Source organism: Dromaius novaehollandiae, chromosome 27, assembly GCF_036370855.1.
Source record: "Dromaius novaehollandiae isolate bDroNov1 chromosome 27, bDroNov1.hap1, whole genome shotgun sequence".
Classification (NCBI taxonomy): Eukaryota; Metazoa; Chordata; class Aves; order Casuariiformes; family Dromaiidae; genus Dromaius; species Dromaius novaehollandiae.
In genome coordinates, this window is record NC_088124.1 from 1109214 (window position 1) to 1134984 (window position 25771).

General features: G+C 45.8%; 1 protein-coding gene across 1 annotated transcript; it reads left to right on the forward strand.

Annotated features, from left to right (window-relative positions):
* The first annotated feature begins 229 nt into the window (after positions 1-229).
* On the forward strand, positions 230-25771 carry KLHL12 (kelch like family member 12). The gene is made up of 12 exons (XM_064498332.1): positions 230-324; positions 550-747; positions 7287-7440; positions 8353-8570; positions 11595-11744; positions 13569-13683; positions 16493-16599; positions 17594-17789; positions 19103-19261; positions 20445-20543; positions 23605-23791; positions 24161-25771. The coding sequence occupies exons 2-12, from the start codon at positions 562-564 to the stop codon at positions 24285-24287; spliced, it is 1698 nt and encodes a 565-aa protein (XP_064354402.1). The 5' UTR covers positions 230-324; positions 550-561; the 3' UTR covers positions 24288-25771.

Consider the following 25771-nt stretch of genomic DNA (forward strand, 5'->3'; position numbering starts at 1 on the left):
CGCCCAACCTGCCCCGCAGGCAGCCCCCGGGTGCGCCCGAGGCACCGCTCCCCTATGGTCTCTCCGGGCTGGGCCACCGGGCCCGGTTACAGGAGGCGGCGAGGCGGGGGGGGTCCCGCACGCCCCGAGGACCGCGGCGGGGCCGGGCCGAGCCAGCGGGCCAGGCCCGCTCCCCCGGCAACGGGAGGGAGGCCCGTTGCCCGGCAACCGGGAGGCACCCGAGGGGCGGGGTGGCGCGGTGGCCGTGACGCCATCAGGGCGCGCCGGGCGGGGAGAGGGAGGGGGGAGGCGCGGTGCGCGGAGCCGGGACCTCTCCCCGCGGCGGTGAGTGCGGGGCGCGGCGGGCCCGGGCGGCGGCGCCCCGCGGCGGCGGCTCCCGCGGCGGCGGCGGCGCCGGCGCCGGGCGCCGCTCGGGGCCCCGGCGGCGGGGAGAGGGGAGAGGGGAGGGGGAAGGGGAGGGAGCGGCGGCGGCGCGGCGGGAGGGCGCCCCCTGGCGGCGCGGCGGGCGGGCCTGGCCGTGACATGTGGCCGTGCTGGCTGTGCCCGCAGGTGCCGGGCGCCATGGCCCCCCCCAAGGACATCATGACCAACTCGCACGCCAAGTCCATCCTCAACGCCATGAACGCCCTGCGGAAGAGCAACACGCTCTGCGACGTCACCCTGCGCGTGGAGCACAAGGACTTCCCGGCCCACCGCATCGTCCTGGCCGCCTGCAGCGACTACTTCTGCGCCATGTTCACCAGCGAGGTCGGTGCGCCCCGAGCGCCTCCCCGCCGCGGGGCTGGGGCCTCCGGTCGCCCAGCGTTGGGCCGCCGGCCACCCCCGGGTGCCCTGCGGTGTGGAGCAGAAAGGGTCGCCCGATGCTGGGGCTGCCGCTGTCAGGCTGTTCAGCGGTCGGCACTAGATTGCTCTACCATGGTGTTGGGACGCCTGGTCGTGGCGTCCGGTCACCCAGTCATGGTGCTGGGTAGCTGCGATGCGGCAGTAGGATCGGTAGGACACTCCGTGGTGCTGGCTTGCCTGGTCATGGCATTAGGTGGCTTGGTCGTGGCGCCAGGTTCTTCCGTTATGGTGCTGGGTTGCCTGATCATGGCATTAGTTGGCCTAGTCGTGGTGCTCGGTCACCTGCTCGTGGTGCCAGGTTGCTCCGTTGTGTTGCTGGGTTGCCTGGTCATGGCATTAATTGGCCCAGTCATGGCACTGGGTGGCCCAGTTGTGGTGCTGATTCACCTGGTTGTGGCACTGGGTCACTCTGTTGTAGTGCTGGGTTGCCCGGTCATGGCATTAGATGGCCCAGCTGATGCTGGGTCACTCCATCATGGTGCTGGGCCACTTTGTTGTGGTGGCAAGTCACTTCATCATGGCACTGACCTACTCCATCATGGTGCTAAGTTGCCTGGTCGTGGTGCTGGAGTGTTGGTTTGCCTGATCGTGGCGTTAGTTGGCATGGTCATGGTGCCGGTTTGCATGGTCATGGTGGCACATCACTGTTGTGGTGCTGGGTTGCCTGGTCGTGGCGTTAGATAGCCCAGTTGGTGCTGGGTCGCTCCATCGTGGCGGTGGGTCACTTCCCCATGGTGCTTGGTCACTCTGTTGTGGCACTGGGTCACTCCACTGTGGCAGCAGGTCACTTCGTTGTGGCACTGGCTCACTCCATCGCAGCGCTAGGTTGCCCCGTCATGGCACTGGGTCGCCCAGGCGTGGCACCAGGTCGCTCCATCGTGGCATTAGGTAGCCCAGTCATGGCACTGTGTTGCTCCATTGTGGTTCTAGGTCACCACGTGGTGACCATGGTGCTAGATTGCCCAGTTGTGGCACAATGAGAGTTAAAGGCTGCATTTGGGACTGTGGTCCTAAATCACTGTGTGCTGTACAACCAGCCTGGGCACCAGAGATCTGCCAGTCTGAGCTGACAAACCAGCAGGCTCTGATGCCTCTACTGATTTTTCTCGCGGCAGTTTAGGGTCTGCCTGCTTCCAGCCATCTGTCTTGCCAAAGTTGGCAGCACAAAGCTGTACAAGCAGTGCTGTGCACCTTAGTCCAGGTGGTGAATTAAGGCAGCCACTTTAAAACTGAAATGGATGATACTTAACTTATGCAGTGGTCTGTGTTTCACACTGGCTGAGCATCTGGCACATGGGTGGTTGGGCTGTTGCCCTCGTAAAGAGGATGTAACCTCTAGCACAGGTGGTTGGGGGTGACACCGTAAGCCAGGACTGCTGTGCTCTACAAATGTCACTTGTGAGAAGCTTTGCTCTCACAGTATGTGAGTTACATTATATTACAGTTACATGAACTGCATGCTGTTTTTCTGAAGCACTGAAAGGTAATATTTGAGCCAAAGCTAGCACTCATTTGTGTTGGTAAACAGGCGATGCTGAACCTGGCCTTGTCTTTTATAAGTTTGAATCAATCTTTGTGGCTCCTTCTTACCAAAGATGCTTTCCTTGTCATAGCAACTTCCCTGTTGGCAGGGAGAAAAATGACTACCTAGCCCAAAGGTCCTAAAGACCTGCCTGCTAACCCAGTAGTCCTTTCAAGACAGAATCCTTTTCTTCTTTGTCTTATCCTGTAATGACCCATGTCTTTAGAGCTGTGACTTGCGAGATGTGTGTATTTTTATTTCTTTCAGTGCTGAGAAGGGTGAACAGGTATCTTAATTTCTCTAGGTGTGTGCAAAGCAAGCGAAAAAAAACGTGGGCCAGCCACATACCAACACATCTTTTTATCCATGTCTTTATCAATTTTGCAAATTTAACAGATTTATGCACATTCTCTGCATAAGGAAATAAACTTTAAAAAAAAAATACACAAAGCAAATTCAGCCCATGGAGGTTGAAGTTCTCTATTTAGCAATGGCTTCAACATACACAGCAATACAGCAGACTCTTCCTGCTTCTTTCTGTTTGCCCCTATGTTCCTGTCAGTGCCTTTGACTTCCTGGACTTTATCTGCACAGTCTACAGAGATCAGATCACTTTACATCTTATTAAATGGTCTTTGTGGCTGCTAACAAAAGCTGAGGATAACAGCAATTGATGTACATTGGATCTAAGCTGAGATCGTCTCTCCTTGCTCCTTTATACTCTCATTTTGACTGTATCAATGTAGTGACTGTAGTGACCTGAGTTCATAGATATATTTTTTTCTAGGAAAATAAGTGCATCTAGTACACAGTGGGCATGATCGCTCACTCTCTTAGTCTTTCAAACTGTTGCTGCTTGAAGGATTTTATTTGTCTGCTTAGTTTATATTTCTTCCAATTTTGCTTTTTCATACGGAAACCCCAAAATAACAAACCTGCCAAGTGGCACACACAATAACTATGTGTTTGTGGAAGAATGTTCTTTCCAAGAAATGACAGCTTGGTAAGCCTCAAAGTGGACCTATTTCCTATATGTGTTAATGACAAGTATTTTGATGAGTGTAATGGGACAGCAGTTGGTTGCTATCCAAACTCTTGTGGGTATAGAGTGTTTTGGCCTTGCCTATGACTTGAGGGAACTCAAAATGCTTGATTGCATAATGGATGTAACCGTCTCTACAAGGGTTCCTTTGCAATTCATCATTAATCTCCTGCAAATTTGGGGACTACAACATGTGCTTTTGTTGCAACATGTGGCTTTTGTCAGACTTGGACTACACAAGGCTTTGTTCAGAACTGATCCCTGCATCATGCCCTGTGTCATTCAGGATGGTACATCTTTGCATGATCAGTCAGTGTAGCACTGAGACTGTCATCTGAGATTATCATCATAGAAAGCTGCATTTCCCCATCCATGTGTCTCTCCTTTCCTTCTTTCACTCACATCTGACTTTAATATTTACTTTCAAAAGTTCTCAATCTTACTTAACACTAACTTCTTTTCATTTTCTATTTTCTAGGAGGAGGAGAAGCCACTGATCACCTGTTGAACCCTTGGCTCTTAACAACACTTTTCTCTGCCTCTGTGCTGAGGAGTGCGGGAATACTGAAACAGCTCATTAGTTTTACCTACAGATCTTTTCTGTGTGGCAGAAACTGAAAAGCAGTTTCAGCAAATGCTCCCTTGCATCCTAGTTTTTTTGCATCCTAGTTTTGTACTGGGATTTCTGTCGTTCTTTGGACACAGAGTTGATCTTTGGCTCCACCTCAGAAAGAAGCTAGTTTATCTTCTCTTAGGGAGTATCTTGTAGAAATTGAAGAGTTTGGGTTTTTTTTTTCCCATTAGAACAAGTCAAAATTTTCTTCTTATTCTGAAAATAAAGGACTTGTGTTTCTATTCAGGTTCTTACACGATCATCTCACTGCACCGTGAATGTCTCCCAGAATGCATTGAGCCACATTATGAGCACTGTCATGCCAGCATTTCTTTTTCCCCTTCCTGTAAGAAGAAATTGGAGGGGTATATTACAGTACTCTTTTGTGCATCTGCATTAGTGAAAGGCAAAAATAAGAAGGGGACTGAGATAAGCAGAAAGATGTATGGTTCCAAAATCTTAGGCTGAACCCTAGGTCCTGTCTCCTGCACAGAGTGAGTTGCATGATTTATGGGTGGGGGGGAAGACAGCAACGCTATGTCTCACAATAGAGCTATCAGCTGCAGCCCCGGTCTTAAAGCTCTCAGCAACTTAGGCATCCTGAGGTAAAAATCTTGCTGTATCCATGTGACTCTTTTTAAATTTTAACAGGAATGTGCTTTCATGGACACTGCATTTGATTTCTGGATCTGCACTGATGCATACTTTTTATGAACCGTTAGAAATGTGCTTGAATCAGGGAGTATCAATCCCTTATTGCTGTACTTGATGCCAGCTGGCAGAACTCTAGTATGAAACACTGAAAGGAAAAAAATAATCTGAAATTGTTCTAACAGCAGAGCTGCAGGAAGATGTCTCATACCACTAAACGCCTGCTAAAGAAAAGCTTCTCGTACTGTTTTTTGATTAGTAGTCCTATGCCTGTAATTTTGCTTTGCTTCTGAGTGCAGACTAATTGGAGACTGCAAAGAAGCGTAAGAATTACAGAGCACAGTAAAGTAGTTAGTTTCTTTTCCATCTTTCTAATGCTTATGAATATAATAAATGATAGGTATCCCATTCAAGTCCTAATATGTGGATGCACTGCTTAAAGAGGGACTATCTCTGTCCCAACAGCAGAACACTAAGCACTGTATGCAGTTCTCTGATAGCACGTATGCAGTCTGGAGCTACAGCCTACAGTGTTAATGGGATGTTCAGAATCAAGTTGTGTCTGTGCTGAGATCCTTCTTTCCAGCTCTGATACAAGGACTCCAGGTTTCTCGGTATTATGTACGTTGTGTGAAGGTACTTGACACGTTTTCCTCCGTCCAAGTAATCTTAGCATGTGAGTAAACTGTGAGCCAAATAACAAGTGAGTAGTGCACTGTAGAAGAATTGTATCACATGCAAGGAGAGACGGATCATCTTGGTGTTGGTGTTATCCTTGTGGTTAGTGTTTTGGTCAGCAATAGGCAGAGAGTATGTGCACAGTTGATCATTGAATATTGGTTGTGGGAACAGGACCTTTTTTTACGAGCTCTAAGCAGAGCCCTGAAGAACAATTGTCTACAGCTTCTGCTTTATTCATATAGGCCTGGCACCATTATAGTCTGCAGTCAATAGCTGTATATAATTTCTTATCCTATTTCTTCCAAGTACTCTGGATGGCCTGCATTTTCATTTGCCTATTGCAATCATATGAGCATCCTGTCCAGTTGATTCTGAGCTCTGATGACACCTGTGTCCTTCACTTATTGCACAAAACAGCTTAGCCTTGTTGGGGTGGAATTTTTTTTTTTTTTTTTTGTCTAGCCCAAGTGATGAACTCATTTTAGCATCTAAGTGGCCTGTCATGCAGCAGGTCAGCCAAGGGAATTTGCTGCACCTTTCTGGCTCAGAATGCCATGAAGTTTGTTCTTTGTGTCAATAAACTTGATCAGCCACTTCTGTCAAACTGCTTGGGGTGTCACAATTAACTGTGCTTCTCTGTACTATAAAGTGCATCACAGAAGTGGTTAAGTCTCAGCAGACATTTCTTCCCTTCTGTTACTGTGTCATCAAATGCCTCTGTAGGAATCCCACTGACTGCTCTTATTTTCCCTACTTCTATATCATGTCCTTTTTCCCCAGCTGTGGTAGCTTCTAAGCCAAGTGATCATGCTTTGATCGTGCTTTATCTTCAGTGAGTCCCTGCTCTATCTGTCTGTAACCAACTTTAATCTCATTCTTGGCAAGAAAAGTCAAGGGCTTTCAACTGAATCACACTTGCACTGACACTGACTCGTAAGTCACAGGAAAAAAGATGGGTTTTGCGGTGTGCTTCGTGGAGGCATTCCTCTCTGTTCAGGTCCATTCATGCTGACAAGAGCTTGCAGCTATGTGCAGGATGCGATTAGTGATTCCACATGCTAGCCAATTGTTCATGAATCATCAGATGCTGTGCCAGCAGCTTTATAATGGCTGCACTAAAGCACTAATAACTGATGCTCTGTGAAATACAATCTCAGTTTTGTACCTATAGAGGTGCAAATTGGGGGGATTCACTGAGTTTCTTGTTCCCAAAGATTGACTGAGACAGTTGCATTCCTTAGGAAAAAAATGTTCCAAAATGATGTACCTTACAGATGACAAAATGACAATGTACAGCTCTCGTTGGTAAGGGGACAAAGTCAGGATTGTTTAAGTACTATCACTGTATGTACTATCACTTTACTTTCAAATGTTCAAGTTAAACTTATATTTAACCTTTAAGTCTGAATTTTCTGGCCTATAAATAGTCATTCTTTTTAGGGACTTTCACCATTGCAGAATGGACCAGGAATTGAACAGTTAAGGAATACTTTTATTTGGTTTGGTTTCACAGTAGAGTGGGCAATGTGGGGACTCCATAAGCTGTAACCTGTCATATAAGTCGAGCCCAGGGAAGAACCCCACTGAACTGTCCCTTCTAGTAAAGCATGGAATAGTTGCATGGAAGAGAGAGTTTAGTTGTCTTATGCAAATGACACACAATTTCTGCTCTCTCAAATCTCAGCTTGCTCCTTTTATGGTGCAGTTTGACTGTCCTCCCTAATAATAATACTGTCTCATCTACTCACCCTGTAGGTGAATTCTCTAAAGAAATTCCCTCACTCCGCTTATTCTTTCAGTGAACACAAAAAGAGAAATACCAAATCACTGTTGAAGCCTCTCTGGTAGTTCACGTTTTAAGAAACTGTTGGGTGTTGTTGGCTTTTTGATGAGATTCCTGAAAAGTAAACCTTTGTCTTCCTTCTAATTTACAGCTCTCAGAGAAAGATAAACCCTATGTAGATATCCAGGGACTGACAGCCTCCACCATGGAAATCCTGCTAGACTTTGTGTATACAGAAACTGTTCATGTAACAGTAGAAAACGTCCAAGAATTGCTTCCAGCAGCATGTCTGCTTCAGCTGAAAGGTAATTGCCAAGTATCACTGCAATTGCACAATTGCTGCTGGTCAGAGATTTTGGTTGTCTAACCTTCTGTAAAGAGGATAAACTGTGGGAGGCATGACATTTATAAGTACTATGTTGATTCCAGGCCTAAGCCCTTGTGCCTTGAAACTATACAGTTTACATCAAACTTCTTGGGCTGTCTTGTGAACTCTGGTGTCATTGGTAGAACTAACCTGTATGGAAAAAAGATGATAAAACAGGTTATTGTTCCATGCTTTGGGCTACTGTATTTCTGCCTGAGAATTCTCAGGAGGAATTGTGGTCTACATAGCACATAAACATTACAGCCAAATCAACTTCCAATAATAAAGCAAATCCTCAAAATAGTTTGACCTTGCCATCATAGTATGTCTGGATCGTAACAGCCTGGTTGATGTCATTGCACATGTACCTATAAAGCTGATGACCCTGCTTGAGCAGGGGGATTGGACTAGATGATCTCCAAAGGTCCTTTCCAACCTCAACCATTCTGTGATTCTTTAAAGCTATCAGAATCCATAAATCCCAGGCAACTATCAAAAAGACATTGGAGAAAACCTAGAAATCTGGTAGCCACATCCATTAGCATATATATTTTCAGTTTATACTCCTTAAAGCTGGGTAAGGCTCATGTTTGAGTCTCTTCCTAATACTAGATTATTTTTATTGCATTTAAATAAAATACCCAAATGCCCAGACATGTGGTCTACTGCTTTGTGTTTTCATGTCCCTCTGAAGAAAAGTTTGCACATTTGTGTTTCTGTGATATTTTTGAGCTTGCTGTTTGCGTTAGTTTTTCATTATTGCTTAGAATTTTCTTTTCTGAAGCCCTTTCCAAAGCAGTGGTTTGATTCCAAGCATGCAGTGCTCATTCACCCCTCCAATTACCCATAGGTGTGAAACAAGCTTGCTGTGAGTTTCTGGAAAGCCAGCTGGATCCATCAAATTGTTTGGGCATTCGGGATTTTGCTGAGACACACAACTGCGTTGATCTAATGCAAGCTGCAGAGGTCTTCAGCCAGAAACATTTTCCAGAGGTCGTTCAGCATGAAGAGTTTATTCTGTTAAATCAAGAAGAGGTTGAAAAGCTCATCAAGTGTGATGAAATTCAGGTAAAATCTGGAGAGTACCGCTACTGTGCAAAGCACTTAAATGTTTAAACTAGTCAGAAATTAGGGCCAATTAGTCCACACTCCTAGCATGGACTTCTCACACAGTCCCTGAATTTGGTATTAATTTTCCATATACTTTCTTCTAACTTTTTAGCCACATAATCTAAAACTGGTCAGTCTCATATAGCATATCACATGCAAGGCTTCCCTGCAAATAGGACAGTCACAGTCAATAACCTCTGCAGAGTTCCTGTTCTCTTGGATCCTCCTTTCCCTAAAGAGGTTTCAGAGGTTACGGAGACAAGTTGTATCAATGCCTAGATGAGGAATACTCCCAAGATTTTAACTTCTGTTTGTGGACTTGTATATGCTACTCAGCAGCTCTAGGAATGCAGGTGTCATCCCAGGCATGTGGCTGTCCTCTGCTTTCGCAAGCAGCAGAATGCATGGTGGTGTGGGGTAGTCCAATTCTTTAGGGAGCTATATCAATGTATATGAATTTTTTAAGGGAGGGTGTAAAGAGGATGGGGCCAGACTCTTTTCAGTGGTGCCCAGCGACAGGACAAGAGGCAACGGACACAAACTAAAACATAGGAAGTTCCATCTGAATATGAGGAAAAACTTCTTTCCTGTGAGGGTGACAAAGCACTGGAACAGGTTGCCCAGAGAGGTTGTGGAGTCTCCTTCTCTGGAGATACTCAAAACCCATCTGGACGCGATCCTGTGTGACGTGCTCTAGGTGACCCCGCTTGAGCAGGGGGGTTGGACTAGATGATCTCAAGAGGTCCCTTCCAACCTCAATCATTCTGTGATTCTGTGATATGCAGATTTTGTTCCCTCACGGTTGGTTTCTGGAGGATTTATTACTTGGCTAGTACCTGTCAGATACTTTTTTTCAAAATTTTCTATGACAACATATTTTCTTGAGAACTGAAATAAGTTAAACATTCATTGGTAGTGGGCAGGAGGCTTTGTTTTATTGAGGTGGACTTCAGGGAGAGCTGATGTTTGTTTCAGCTCTAGGAGAAGCAATTGAAGAAATCATTATTCAGCATTTACAGTAACATGAAATCTTAAAAGCAAAGCAATGTAAGGGATACCTCTGGTAGGAATTCCTGAAAAGCCAGTACAGCAGTAGCCAGGGAAGAACTACTGGTATATTCTAGTCTGCCTTGAAAGTGGCCTTCAGCAAAGCTGACATCCTCTTGTTAATAGATCCACTTGAGAAATAACATGCAAGATGGCCCTAAAAGGCCCTGGTACAGGCTGAGATCAACAGTGGAGAATGCTTGAGTGTGTTTGGCGTTTGACAAGCAGCAGCTTTAATGTTGTGAAAGTTTGAGCTAATGTGGGTTGTGGTGAGTATTGACATAACGCTTCGGGACAGTCAAGAGAAATAATGAGGAATTTGAGAATGACCCCAACCAAACTAATCCGATGATCCACATATGAGAAGTGGAATTCAGTGTGGATTGGAAGGACCGATTCAGGCCTTGCACACATCCTGTAGCATATGAATTCACTGTAATACCTAAAGAAGAGGAGTGGCACAAATCTAGCTGTTGCTCAGGGTAATACAGGAGTGATGTGCTAAGGTAAGGTGCAAGAGCCCCCCAGAGTGTTGTATTACAGGATACCGAGGAAGTATCCTCCAGAAAATCCCCTGGCTGTTCGAGAAGTATGATGGGAGGTTATCACTGGCATGCTATGTTCAGTATTACTCATCATATATCAGGACACAGAAATGATCTAAATAACAGCAAAACTATTAAATGTATCAGAGGACAGTCAGTTCAGGAAGGAATAAAACCACCTGTGATTGCTGCATTTATGGACGAGGTGGGGAAAATTGGAGGCAATAAGAGCTCTGAGTGCTGTCCTTTTGTGAGATCTAATTGTCCTTTCCCTGTAATTCAAATACAAAGAAGCCATTTGGAATTACAGTGTAACAAATATAAATCAATGGAATGGAAGAATTGCCTTACATAATTAACCTCTGTGGCTCCCTGCTTCAGAACATTGTGGAACAAACAGCTTCATACTGAACTTCACAGTGTACCAGTCTACTAGTGGGAAGACTCAGTCTTCCTATTACAGTATCTCCTTTTGTCTTCACATTAAATGCCAGTTAACAGACCTCATGATAATAAATTGATGTTTGATTTGCTTTCAGGTTGAATGATCTAATGACCTGCAAAAACAAAACCAAGCATAAATAACATGTAATAGGGCTTTTTACAATTTTTTCTCGTTTGGTAATCATAGATGGATTTGCATGGCTGTGCTCAGTGTGCGCTGGAACTACTGCATTTGTAAAGCTGTTTGAAGCACCTGAGATTCTCTAAAAGTACCAAGTTTAGATGGTTTAGTGCATGTAATGTCTGGGAGTGGTGTAGGTACTTGCACGTGCTGGTCCTAAGTGGAGAGAGAAATAAACCAGAGTCAGGACAGTAACATTCAAACCCTGAGGTTCTTCACAGCCAAAGTCTGGTTGTTTATGGTTTCTAAAAGGTGAATTCAAATAAAAGACCTTACATGTAGCCAGTATGGCCAAGGTGTTAAAAGGTCAGTGCATGAGCAATGGGCTACAAGTGGTTAAGTGGGTCACTGCTCCTTAAAAAGGCACCGTGTCTCTGATCAGCTTTGAGATGGTACTTTCCACTCTGCAGTATGGTAACTGCTGCTCAGCTGGGAGCTCAGGGGAGCTGCCCTGGGAGTTGCTGCCTTTCAGTGGGCTCGCTCCCAACATGCTGTGTCTCCCAGCTTCTCGCTTTGCTATGTACTGTAAAGCTCACTTTTCAGGCACTTGTACTGTCAGTTGCTGATCTCAGCTATAAGGAAAAAACAAATGCACTTTTATGAAAAAGAAAACACAGGAATTTCATAGTGCATGTAAATACAGACTCAAATTGTCACAGTGTCTTGCTAGCTGTTAAGCAGCGCCAACAGCCTGAAAGTTGTCTGTTCCACGGCCCATTGCTGAAATACCCTGTAGTCTGATCAGTGTGTGCCTCCTCTTTCCAGGTGGATTCTGAAGAGCCTGTTTTTGAGGCAGTTATAAACTGGGTGAAGCACTCAAAAAAAGAACGGGAAGCATCACTGCCAGAACTGCTGCAGTATGTGCGCATGCCACTTCTCACCCCCCGCTACATCACAGATGTCATCGACACCGAGGTATCGGCAGCCTGGCTCCCTGGGCACAAAACAGCTGGGAGCCGGTATCTGTGTTTGATTGTTGCATTCCCTGGTTTGATCCCTGCTATCCTAACAGAACATGTCAAAAGTAGTTTTTCTACCAGTGCTTTTTTGATGCTGAAACCGTGATGTTGTCCCCATTCAGCTGGAGAGCCCGCTGTTTAACTCTTTCAAGGAAGGGTCAAAAGAAAAACAGAGCAAGCTCAGAAGCAATTTTCTGTGCCAGGAATTACGATATCTTGCTTTCCGGCTGGCAGGGAGCCCCAAACTATGGAATTATTCAACTGTCTCCTGACCAGTAGCACCTTTTCATTGTCATCTGTTGTAGTTTCTAACAAGTGCTTTCTGTCTTCCATTCATAAGCAGTAGCAGGTTTCCTTCTCTAGGCAGAGATAGGCTACTGGCATGGGGTCCCTAGCGAGGAAATGGCTGTGGAGGTCCTCATCAGAAGTTGTTGTGGGTGCAGATGGTGAGCACGTACCCTTGAATGAAATGAGCAGCAGCACCGTAGGTCCAGAGCCAGCACACAACTCGGAGTTATATCTAGTCCTTCTTTGTGTGGCTGGAGTGGTGCAGAGGCAAACCAAAATGTGGATAAGAGTTTATTAAGCTTTTGCCATGAAAACTTAATTCCAACAAGAAGTGATGCTGACCTAGAGCTAAGTTTGACAGAAAGGCACAGATAAGTTCAAATCAGCGTTCTCATTTGAAGGTGATGAGAGTTGATCAATAGTTACTAGCCTTTGTCACTATCCAGAAATGGCTGATTTAGCAAAAATAATTTTTAATGTGTATGGCTGCCTTCTATGGATGCTCTTAAATAAGTGCAGCTAATATACAGGTAGTTGTGCCGGGGCTAAAATGTGTTTGGTCAGGTTGTTATTGTCCAGCTTAAACTGAAATTTAAGCCAACGCAAAGCAGGCTGGTACCAAAACAACTAGTTCCAAAACTAGTCTAAGATATTGTGAATATAAGGCCTCAGCTTTATTACTGCCCAAGATGGCCCCTCCAGACTGGAGATGAGACACGATGGTGGGACATCATCGTCTTGGTGCAGGATGGAGGGGCGAGAGTTGGCTCTGTGTAACATCAGCTGAATTTTCTCTGCCCTGAGAATCCTGGCCTTCTTCCACAAGCACCAGGAACTTGTAAAAATAGGTAATCTTTGCTTATTGCAGCAGCATATAGCACCAAGCACCCAGAGGGAACTGAACACGGCATTCAGGAGAGGTTGGTCCAGTCCCTCAGCCAGGGATGGGAACTGTTGCCATTATGCAAGGAAAATATGAGACTTTGGCCTTGAGCTGCAGTGCCCCCAGCTTTTTTTTGAAAGAGGGTCTCACTGTTCCTGTAGGCTCTTCCTGGCTCACTATCTCGCGTACACGCCCAGTACAGAGATCAAACTACTAGGCCCAGCAAAACTGCTTAGCTTGTGCTCTGCTCCTTGTTTCTTCAATGGCAAGGTGCCTGTTTGAGAGTTGATTGTGTGTGACTGGTCCAGCCAAGCTGATTTCAAATATAGTTTCACTGCCAGTTCCCAGACGTACTTCTACTGGCTTAAATGTGGATTTTCCGTAGTTTTGCAATATATTGCATGAGAAATCAGCCATTTCTGAATTTGCACCATCTTTTCAGCTGCAGTAGTTCCTTACGTGCAATATTTACACCCCAAAACTTCTAGGCACAGACAGCACACAGACCAGTTTAATGCTGTCTGAACTGACCAGAGTTGACTTGAGGGCAGTCCTTATTAGGGATTTTTAAATACATCATATGTACCAGTGACTTATGTTTTTCCCCAGCCTTTTATTCGATGCAGTCTGCAGTGCAGAGACCTTGTAGACGAAGCTAAGAAATTTCATCTTCGGCCTGAGCTCCGGAGTCAGATGCAGGGACCCAGGACGAGAGCACGTCTAGGTGAGCAGCAAAGGAAAGGACACTGAGAAGGTCTGGGGCATTGGCAGGTGCCCCTGTCTAGTGCCTTGTAATTGTATTGAAGTGCTTTGCAGCAGTAATGTGTCAATCCACAGTCCCAATGGTACAGAGAAGGGACTGGAGCAAAGGGCAGGTACATAACCATTTTCTTTCTGAGCTGTCCATGCCTCCAGATATGTTTGTCTCAGCATGCAGCTCTCCAAGAAGTGTAGGAAGACTTTCTTCCTGCCTAAAAAGGCAAGCATCAGTGTCAGAAATCAGAAGAGCTGGGAGGTAAGAGACAGCAGTGTTAGAGTGAAGATGAGTTTTCGAGAAGGAATCTAAGAAGGGAGGGCACAAAAGGGGGAAATGGAGAGGTGCCCCTTTCCTTTCAGAGGTACGTTCTGCTTTTCCTAGTCCTGCTGAAGCACAGAAATGAAAAGTTTTTCCTCTATTTCAGTAGCTCCTACCAAACTGGATTGTTGGGAAACCACTTGGCTTAGGTTTGCAAGCACATGGAGTAAGAGAAACAATAGGAATGACTGACAGAAGAAGAAAAAGTATTTTAGTGGCCCTTCCTCACCTGACACCCCTTCTCATAGCTGCAGACTTGCTCTCTTTGGACTGTCTCTGGCATGCCTTTATCCTGGGTGCACTCACAGGGCACTGCCTCAGTGCCAGCACTGGCACTTCTTCCTACAAGCAAACCTTTGTGTGTATTCTCCAGTGCTGCTTCTTGTGTATTGGAAAGGGACCCTGAAAACCCCTCCAAGCCCATTTCCTGTTATTAATATTCTTTTAGGAGACAGAAAGCAATTTAAACACTAAAGGAGGAGGACAAATTAGGTTTGTCAGAGACACATTGATTAGATTTTTTGTCCTGAAGGGAATGCTGTTATGATGTAGTTTAACCTCCAGCATAGTCCAGGCCACAGCATGTTTTCTGTTTTTTCCGGAAACATCCTGCTTCAATTCCAGTGACAACTGGTTCTGCTCAACCTGCCCTTTTAGAAAGAGGCATTTCATTTTGTTCTTGGTTAAAACACTTCTGTTGATGAAAGAGACATCACATCACTGTTTCATCACGTAATTGTTCACACAGGTAAAAATTGTACACCCTGTTTTTAGTCTAAGTTTGTTAAGTTTCATCTTCTGGATTCAGTCCTACCTTTTTTCATTGATTCAATAGCCATGTGCTAGCAGGAATGCTCTTATCATGTGTTACTCATAAACTGTGATCAAGTTGCCTATTAACTTTCTCTTCGACAAACTGAAATGGTTGTGCTTTTAGATGCCCTGTTGAACAGCAGGCTTTCCAAGTCCCAAATTGTTGTTGGATCCGTCTTCTGAATCCTTCCCAGCTGATTTTTTATATTATTCTCCTTCATTTGAGGTGGCAGCTTTTTGCTTTGTGGCAGACCAAGTCTCGTTAAATCTTTCTTATTTGGTGTTCAGTCCTTCTGCAATGAAAAGTTGGACAGTTCTAAACACCGGCAAAGTTTGCTTTTATAGAAAAGGCCCAAGGAATCCTGAGGATTCTTATATATTTTTTAAACTATGATAGAAACCTACCTTCAAGACCATCATTGCCCAGGAAGTTAAAATTTTCCAGGTCACAGGTCTTATTTAACTGTCAGGGAGAAAATAAGAAAAGTTTGGTGATCATCTCAAAGAAAAGAAAGGAGAGGGAAAGCAGCTTTGAAATAAATTACCTAAGTCTTAAGAAACAATTTCTGGAAAAATATTTCATGAATTCTTCAGACAGCTCTTGTCAGACAGACACACAAACATGACAGAAGATGGATTTGAGAAGGAGGAAGCTTGAACTGTGCGTTCCCACACCACCCAAATATGCTGCTCATTTACAGGACCTTGGCGCAGGAATGTACAGAGGGATTGAATTTGATGTTGGAGATTTTGCCTTTTTGTGACATTTAGCAGTACAATGGAGGAACAGAAGACGATGACATAAATAACAAATAGAAACTACCAGGAGAGGTCACAGTGACTCTTTTTTGTTAATGTTTCTGGCATATTATTCAAATGATGACATGCAAGGAAGAAGATAAAAATATGAATGCCCTTATTAATTCTCTTTCAATTTTTATAAGAAAAAGGTGGTGATTTCTTTTTTTTTTTGCAGTTCTTGGAAATATCTTTCCCTCAGCTCTCCATTTTGCCTTCAGTGTTAGTTTCTATGACTTCTTGCCTTTGTTGGAACAGTTGCAGAATTGTCCATTTTTATCAGGATGGTAATATAGCACAGTGGTGTCCCTAGTTGTGAAATAAGAAAGTCAGGGATTGGGATAGTTTGTTCCTCAGTGAAATGGTGAACAAAGAAAGATACCGTCTGGTCCGGATGTCAGTTGTAAGTAAGGGAAGAAGGCCCTGTTTGGTGAGAAGGATGCAGAGGAGGAGCCGTCTTCCTTCAGCTGTAGCGGGGTTGTCAGTTTGAAAAGATTTTGTGGAAAAGAAGACAAAAGAAGACATAAACCAGTCAACTTCAGCACCTGACTTAGCCCGCTGGACTTCTTGGAGACCCTCTGACATTAGGAGAGACTGACTCTTCCAGCAGACAACTCAGAACATGTGAGTTAGTTGTGCTCCCACACATCCATGGAAGAGTTTCTCTCTCGCACTCTCTTCCTCCCTATTGACTCATACCTGGGTTAGGTGCCTACACTCAAAGCAGTGATGAAAACAATGATTTAGAGGCAGCCTATTGCACCAGGGCAAGCTCAGGTGATTCCCTTGAGGTCACCCTTTGTTTGTGAAGAGGTTGACTTGACTTTGCTCTCCCTCTTTACTCTAGGAGCTAATGAAGTACTGCTTGTGATTGGAGGCTTTGGCAGCCAGCAGTCCCCTATTGACGTTGTGGAGAAATATGACCCGAAGACTCAGGAGTGGAGTTTCTTGCCAGTAAGGGACCATTTTTGACCACCATTGGGTTGTACAGGCATACTGCAATCAAATACTGATAGACTGATGCTAAGAAGGCATCAGCTATTTAACATTCCTCTGGGCTATCCTCTGTGTTCTACTTAGAATTTCTGACCTACATTCATTAGTATTGCTGAGGTTTACAAAGTGAATGCTGAAATTTGTTCATGTTTGAAGATTTACTAATTAAGCATTGTATAAAAGACTGTTGTTGTTATGGTTCTAATTAGAGGAGCCTACAGAGATCCAGAGCCTACTGAGACCCACATCTTTTTTTGTGTCACATTTCATCTTAAGAGGGGTGTTAAGCTCTGAAGTTTAGTGATGATGATTGAAATGTCAACAGGAATAGTGCAATCAGTCCTGCTATGGGGCAGGCTGCATGCGCTTTCTGGTTTCATTGTTTCTGAGTATAACAGGAGATAGTAGGGAAGAGAGAGAAGTGAAAGTTCCCAAATTTAAAATCACCTATATTTGTGTGAAATAGAGGAGAACTGCCTCTTCTTTATTATCGCTAATCCCAGAAGAACCTGTATCTCCTGGTCTCTCAAAATCCTATTCTTTTTTGGAGATGAAAAGCTTCAGAAATGTCCATCAGATCTTCCAAATCTCCACATTTTCCCATTGACAGTCTCTTTGGGATGTCAACGGGAGGAGCACAAACCTCCAAGATGCATCAAAGATTCAGTAGCAGCATAAGATAAGTGACATTTAATGCAAAAATATGTTAGTGCAAGGAGACCTGGCCTTGAGAAAAGAGATAGGCCAGGACAGACTATAGGCAGAGAAACACAGACGAGGTCTAAGCATTTGATCGAGGATCATATCCTTTACATCCATACTGCCGTCTGCCTCTGCAGCACTGGGCCATTTTCCAGCAGAGCAGCAAAAGAGGATGGAATAACAGTGGTTGTTCTCAGTGCATCAGTGTTATTTCTTCTTCTTGACCCTTTAATTCTTTTTACTGTCTTAGAGCATCACCCGTAAGAGGCGCTATGTTGCCACAGTGTCCTTGCATGATCGGATCTACGTGATTGGGGGGTATGATGGCCGCTCTCGCCTCAGCTCTGTGGAGTGCTTGGATTATACATCAGATGAGGATGGTATCTGGTATTCTGTGGCTCCGATGAATGTACGGCGAGGCCTGGCTGGAGCCACTACCCTTGGAGGTACGTCGTGGTCGCTGTACTAACAAGGCAGTACAGGCTATTCTGTTATCCTCCTGAAATGCCCAATGCCGGTATCCACAGAGTGGGGTGGCTTTGAGGGAAGATGTGAGTCTGCAATTCTTGCTTTTCATCATGTGCATGTAGAAATGGAAAACTTCCTGCCCGTGGATCCTGACAGGGGCTCTGTCTCCACTTCATTCTTATGGCATGTGTCTATGACTGGAGAGGGGGGAGCTCTATGAAAGATTATGGAGTGGGAAGCTCTTGGGGTGGTGGCTGTGCCGCATATTACTGAGTACAGGTTGCTGAATACAGCTATTTTCATCCAGCACTGGAGAGAGGGTGAAAGTGGAGCATGTGCAGAGGATTCCTGGGACAAACTTGGAAACAGGAAACTGCTTTACAAAGCAAAGCAGAAGACTTTATCTTGCTTACGGTGGCAAACAAAGGCCAAGAGGGAATATGATTGTTTTCTATAAGTATAACTTGGCAAGGAAAGGAAATGTGCAAATAAGAAATGTACAATATAAAAATTGAATAAAAACAGATAGCTATTAACAGGCCATGAAAAAACTGGTGTGGAAATGAAAGGAAGGTTTCTAGCCATTAACATAGCAGTTACTCTAATCCTGTACTCTAATTAGAGTAGTTCTATACTATATAGAGTAATTCTATACTCTAATGAATATATTAGAATATCTTCTAAATAAGTAATACCAGTTAAATGTTATTCATTGAATATTAGATCATTAATGTATCTGTTCTAATGAAAGTTCTGTAAAAATGTAACTGCTTTGAAGGTGACACTTGACAGATTTGTGAAAGCATTTAATGAATTAGGGTCTCCAGTATAAGGACCTGGTCTTCATGATGCAGGCATGTCCTTTGGATTATCTCTTGTTTTGCTACCAGTGTGTTTAATACCTTGCAAACATTTATTGTGAGGAGGTATTGAGGCAGTATTAATGATAGGCAGGGTTTGGGTATGGCAGTTTTTCAATATCTACTGCAGCATGAAAAAACAACTGGAGTGTACATGTTCTCTTTCATCCATCACCAAGAAGCAGATTTCATGGCCAGATGGGTTTTATGTTTGTTTAGTTTGTTGGGTCTGTGAGCAGGCTAATGCAGTGAGCCAGGGTGAGGAGGCTGGGTTTGCTTTTAGCTCTGAATGTGCCAAGATCTGTTGTTGCTCTTGTGTTTTGCAATCCATGTTGTGTGTTTGCTCCATCTGTGAGGGTCTCCTTGCTCCACGGCATGTGTGTACATTTGATGACTGCCTCACTAAGTCCAACCTCTGTCTAACGTTGCAGATATGATCTATGTTTCTGGTGGGTTTGATGGAAGTCGACGTCACACCAGTATGGAACGATACGACCCAAACATTGATCAGTGGAGTATGCTGGGAGACATGCAGACAGCACGGGAAGGAGCAGGGCTTGTTGTAGCTAATGGAGTTATCTACTGCCTCGGTAGGTACCCTTAGGACCTCTAGGTATTCTGCAAATATGTGGTTTCTACAGAAATGGCAGTGCAGATGCTGTCTGAAGGAAGCACAAGTTGTGTTGTTTCCAGGCTAGAAGAGACTCCCAGAAGACTGCTGTTGCAAACTTCACCACACTGGGCGCTGAACAGCTCTATCAGCAAACACAGATGGGTCTCAGAGTCACCACAGCAATGGCTTAAACTGGAGCTCCTATATAACTACACTAAATGTTGTTAGAAACAAACTGGAAATGGTCAACCTGCATTTGAGGGACAGCTGAAGTGAAGGTGATGAGCAGGGCCGTGTAACAGCTCAGGGTGGCAGGGACTGGGCAGAGGCAGAAACACCCTAGAAGTGAAGTAGATAGCTATAGGACAGGAATGACCCTGCTCCAGAGGAAGCAGTGTTCATTTTCAGAGGTCCATGCCAGCTGTGAATGCAGTGAGAGTGCTAGGCGGTAAATCACTCTAAAGACTTTAATAAGCTTGTTCTATAGATACTCCTTCCAGGCCCCGGAAAAGACAGGCACAGCACTGTTTTCCACCCACATTGGTTGCAGTCCTATTCCTGGGAGTCTCAGATATCAGACACTGGTTAGTGGGTTTCACTTCCTTCCCCCAAATTCCCCTTCCCCATGCTGTCCCTCCAGGCAGGTGCCACCACAGTGCTCCTTTGCTGAAGCAGCACAACGCGATTTCTTGGTATCTTCTTGTGCTTGTGAAACAGCTCTTTCCGCCTTTTGTGCTTTCGTCTTTCAAGACGTCCCAGCTTATGCTCTATGAAGCCTCCTGGTGTCAGCTGGAGGAGGTGGACTGGAGCCATGCAGCACCGATCCTGAGCCAGCACCAGGCCTGGAAACCATATATCTGCATTAGCAGCGGGATGGCACCAGCATGCCCAGAGGGAGGTCTTTGGTTCGGAGAGGTAGTGCTATCTCCCAGCACCGCCCTGTGTGGTGCAGGGTCAGGGCTCTCTCTGAGCTGGCTCAGGGTCTGGCATTGCAAGCTGTAGAGATCCTCTTTGTTCCCGCAGCCCCGGTCTGTTGTGAGTTGTTGTGCAAATCACGGTGCCAAGCTGTGCTGAGGATGAGCCAGGCATGTTACTGCTTTCCACACAGGAAGGGTTTTCCAGAAGTCAGACCCACAGTTTGCTCCTGTGTTTTGTCTCAGGTGGCTACGATGGGCTGAACATACTGAATTCTGTAGAGAGGTACGATCCCCACACTGGACACTGGACAAATGTCACTCCAATGGCCACTAAGCGCTCAGGTAAGAGCCTGCTATACCTTGAGGTCAAAATGTGTTGCACTGCGCTGAGTAAGCAGTCACTGCTGGCTTCTCCTGCTACCCTGGAGGATGCTGACTGGCATCAGCTGCTTGGCTTTGAGAAGGGACGATTCTAGGATGTGCTGACTTAGCTCCGCAAGGGGATTGATTTTCACATGCCTGATATCTGCATCCCATGGAAAGATGTGCATAGAGGAATGGAGGGCTTACAGGGAGGGAGAGGAAGTTTTGTGTGACTTCCATGACGAGGAACAGTGCATGGCTTGGAAAAAAGCCAGCGAGGGCAAGCTACTGACCACAGTGATTGTATTTAAAATAGTGGAAGAGTTTGCATTAAGTCAATGCTCCTTAGCTGCACAGGACCCACAAAGGCAGGAATGCTCTGCCAGGCCCTCCTTCTCCTGTGCTCCCTGCTGTGAAATGCATCAGTACCTGGGGCAGCCCTGAAGCAGAGAGCAACACTGATGCAACAGGGTTATATTGCAGCAGTGTTATGCTAATGACTTGAAACATGCAGTCATGCATTAATTATTCCCCAGCTTTGTCTTTGCTGCTTGGTTTGGCAGTTGTATCTAGGAGAAAAAATGTAGTTTAAATCCTGGTTTTGGAGTAAGCTTCTGTCTCCGTTGTTCTTCGTTTCTCAAAAGAGTTCCTGTAGGGCTGGTGCAGCTCCTGTGCTCCCAGTGTGCTTACTGACTAGTGACTTGCCTTCAAGTGTTGACCATCTGCCACCGCTCTGAACCTCAGGCCGCCTGCCCCAAACCTTCATGGTAGTGCTACAGAGCAGCCTTAGCTCTACTCAGCCTCATGTGAAAGGGCAGGGTGCTCAGTGCCTTCACCACCTTGTTGTTCATGGTGAAGCAGTTCTGCTGTCCTTACAGGCACTCTTTCAAAACCCATTTAAAGTTGCTTTTTCTCCATTTCTTTCAATAAATGCCCTTCACAATTAGCCGAGGCAGTATTGTTTCAGTTTGTTCTCTCTGAAAGTGTTCATGTTTAGGGACAAAAGCTAGTTACTCAATTTAAACTGTTTTCTAGGCTAGAAACAGTTAAGATTTCTTGTGCTTGCAGTGGCATTCACTGAAACCCCAGGCTTTAAATATTTACTCCTGTGACAGAGCCATTCCTTTTAAGCATGGCTTGGAAAGTATTTCCCATATGCCAGGAATGGTTTTGATTTAGAAGCTGGTCACTTCCCACACCCAGGAAGACTCCACATATAAACACATGATAAATCTGTGGGTTTTTCTACATCAAAGGCAATGTGCAAGACCTGACCATCGATCTCCAGAAAGTTTAAGGATGCAGATGCCTGTTCCCAAGGGGGCTGTTTGCACCACAAAAGATGGTTTCTGGCAAGACCGAAAGCAATGAGTTCAAGGGGAAAGCCTTTTGTGACAGGCATTTCCCAGTTTCTTGTCAGCTTCCCAGAAGACTTGGAGGCCGCTTGGTAGCAGTGCCTCAGCCCAAAAAGCAGACTCCCTCAGTGTCAGAATGAAGCAGAAATGTTGTGAGGCTCTTGATCCTGGCACCATCTCAGCCAGGTTCCTTCTGGGATGTAAACTTCAGCACTGAGATCTGAAACAGGGATTCACCCAGGAACAGCTGTCTGCTCTATCTTGACCTCATTTTTTGGCCCAGCTTTTTATGCTGCCTCTCTGTGATACTAGCACCAGTTGCCCTTCAACATCCATCCTACTATCAGTTTCAGTCCATCTGGACCAATGACCTTAGACCCTGTAGAACTTCCTTTGCCCCAGGGCTTTGACACTCTTTCTAAAGCTGCCTTTGTGCAGGTCTTGGAGTTCCAAAGAGGACCAGGACTAAAAGTAATCTTACCTTTATTCATAGAAATTGTCTGCTCCTTGTTTCTCTTTGCCTCTTAGGACAGATTCTGAAGATGGGCCACCCTAGAGAAACCTCGGCCATATTGCATTGCTAGACCTGGCTTCCCTGATCAGGCCTTGGTCTGGTCTCCCATCTCAGCTGATGTCTTCCTATTCACCGTTGAAGCTATCAGAGACCCCATCAGAGCAATCTGGCCATTCCCAGCTGTTCTGTGCTCTCAGCAAGGAGGATAGATGGGGAAAGTGAGATTGCAAATAGTGGAAGAGGATATCTCTTATACTCTGTTTGTAGAAGATACAAATCAGTCCCCAGAGCTGCAGAGCAGCTGGCTTTTTTCCTCAGGGATGTTCATATCAGTGCTGTGGTTACATGTTGACGATAACGCCCTGGCAGGGATTACCCTGCTCTTGAGATACAGCTTAAAACAGCAGAGGCTGTCAGCAAGAGCATCTGGAGCCGCTAAGTGCCTTGTTATCTTACTGCATTCTTGGCACTGAAAGGAGCTGCAGCTTAGCAACAGAGGCTGGCTGAGGCTGATTTTTCTGAAGTTATCAATAAACCCGAAGTTGGGCCAACTGTATTATTTATTGCTTTTACTGAGGCAGGCAAGAACAGCTGTTCAGGCAGATGCTTCAGCCCATTACACCTCTGTGACTGTGCAGTGAGGGTGCCAGACACCAGTTTTCCTTTCCCTTCCTCCCAGAGGAGCAGTGTCAGAGTAATCCTTCCTCCAGCTTCACACACAGCAGCGTCATTCTCCTTCCTAAGCCAGGGGCTGGGTGACACCAGGGAGCCAGAAACACCAGAGAAACCCGACTCCATGGTGATCACCCCAGCAGAGCTAGGCTTGCTCTGTTCTGTTCAAAGGGCTGGTGTGTCTTTCAGCCAAGGTGGACATCTCATGATGTTACTTACACCCTAACTGCAGTATGAGTCGGTCCCCCTTCCTCTGGAGATTCAGCAGCATTTGGTAGAGTTACAGGTTTTCCTTTATCATGTTGGAGGCAAGAACAACAACAGCAGAAGATCCTGTGTTACGACAGCTCTTTTGTGGGAGATTTAAGTGTAAGAAAATGTCCTCTGTGTCCTGGGGAAGAAACAGGAACTCACCTAGTTCAGCCTCATGACAGCGAGCCCTGGGCATGGTAATGCCAGTGTGACGCATGGATGTAACTCCCTCTTTCTCTCTTTCTAGGGGCTGGAGTGGCTCTGCTGAATGACCATATTTATGTAGTTGGTGGGTTTGACGGGACTGCACATCTCTCCTCTGTGGAAGCCTATAACATTCGCACTGATTCCTGGACAACTGTAACAAGCATGACAACCCCCCGCTGCTACGTGGGGGCCACCGTGCTGCGGGGAAGGCTGTATGCAATTGCTGGGTAAGAGGCTGGGCTGGAGAGGGAGATGCTGTCTGCATATCTGTGTGCTGGAACAAGTGCGAGTAAGTTTAGGTGACAGATCCTGCTGCTGTGTTTCAGGTGGCCTCTCCTTGCATTTACATTTCAAGCTTTATGATGTGACAGCCCATGGAGGCACCATGCCCCACCTAAACAGGCAGCATGATGCACTGGCCCAGGGCCAAGACAGGCAGGAGAGTGGCAGCAAACAGAAAAAGGAAGCCTACTGTAATGGTTTTATTTCAGGTTATTCCTGATGTATGTAATTGTGCAGCCTCCCAGGAAGGGCTGTGAACACCCCAGCCTCTTCCTTCAGCAGCATCAGTCACATGTAATTTTCTGTCCTTGCAGATATGATGGCAACTCACTGCTGAGCAGCATCGAGTGCTACGATCCCATCATTGACAACTGGGAAGTAGTGACCTCCCTGGGGATGCAGCGCTGTGACGCTGGAGTCTGTGTCCTTCGGGAGAAGTGATCTGGAGGGAGCTTACAAAGAAGAACACCCTGAAAAATCCCTGCTGGAGGAAGAGTCCCAAGCGATTTGCAGTGACTGTTCTTGAGAGTTGTGGATGCTGTGAAAGTAGGCATCAGAATAGCAGCTTTCTGTGCTGCCTTAACTAGAGCATGTGCATAAATGTGTTATCTCAGCAGTCATTTGAAATCAGGGGCTCTGTGAAGCTGGAGAAAAGATAGTGAAGTGGATCAGGAGAAGCTGCATTCTCTGCTGTTCCTGTGGCTAATTATCAGCAGAGCAGAGATGCCCCTAGCCCTGGCATCAGCCAGTCTGGTGAATGCTTCCAAGGATGTGTACATACAGCAACTGGGTGGTCTCTTCAGAAACTGTAGGACCGTGTGGGTCCTCCAGTTGCTCTCAGCCATGTGGGTGTGTGAGAGTGGAATCCAGCTGCTCTTATGCTCCAGCTTCAAATCATCTTGTACATACTGAATGTTTTAAACATGCTCCTCAAGAGCACGTCAGTGCAGAGCCGAATTGAGTGAGCATGTGATAAGGGGGGGGTCCTGCACTGTAGCTGTGTCTGCAAGTTCCTCACAGGTCTGCACACAAAAGGAGTCGCAGATTAATGCTGTCAACTACTGAGACCCAAAAGCCTGAGGCTGCAGGGGGGCAGGGGGGAAAAAGAGATTGCCTGGCATGGAAGCAGGTGTGCAGCATTTGTGCTGTAATCAAGCGGCTCAGCAAGGTTTAACACATCACATTTTCCTTGAAAAGCTTGACTGACCCGGCTGGAAAGCGCTGCATTTTCTGGCAGCAGGAACCTTGCTGTGATTCAGCAGTGCCTTTGCTCCCACCCCTGTGGGGAAGTCACCTGGCAGAGGCTGAGGCCCTGAATGTAGGGATGTGATTGCTACTATCAGCGTACAACTTGCTAGTGAGCGACTGGCGTTCTTCCCTGGGCAGATCTCTATCCGGTGCACCCACATCAGCCTTTCAGTCCAGACCATTGTGTTGATTTTCCTTTTATCCAGGATTTTTCTGCTGCCAGGGTCTTTCTGAAGTGACATCCAAGATTCCTTTTTGCCCTTTTATTCTCAAGTGTTTATTCCTCTGCCTCTTAATTCCACATCCTCTTACACTAGCTGTCCTTTGCGTACCCTGTGAACCCCAAGTGCGAGCTTCATTGCTGGCTCACTAGAGCACTCTCTCCTCAGCATGCCTCCTGCCTTGCTGTGTTTCTGGGAGCACGGGCTCTCTTCCGCCGTCAGCTGGGCCCCTCGGTGCCTGGGCTCCGTGTAGTGCTGCTCTTTGAGCGTACTGTTGACTCCTTTGCTTGGGGGACAGGGTGGGATCAGGGACGTGGTAGCATGACTTATGCACTTTCAGCCAACGCTCTGAACTTCTGCGTTTGTTCCTATCACACAAGTGTTCTGTGGTTTCATTTCCTATGTGTATTTTTTAATGAAAATATAAAGAATAAAGTATTTCCTGAGCCAGTGGGA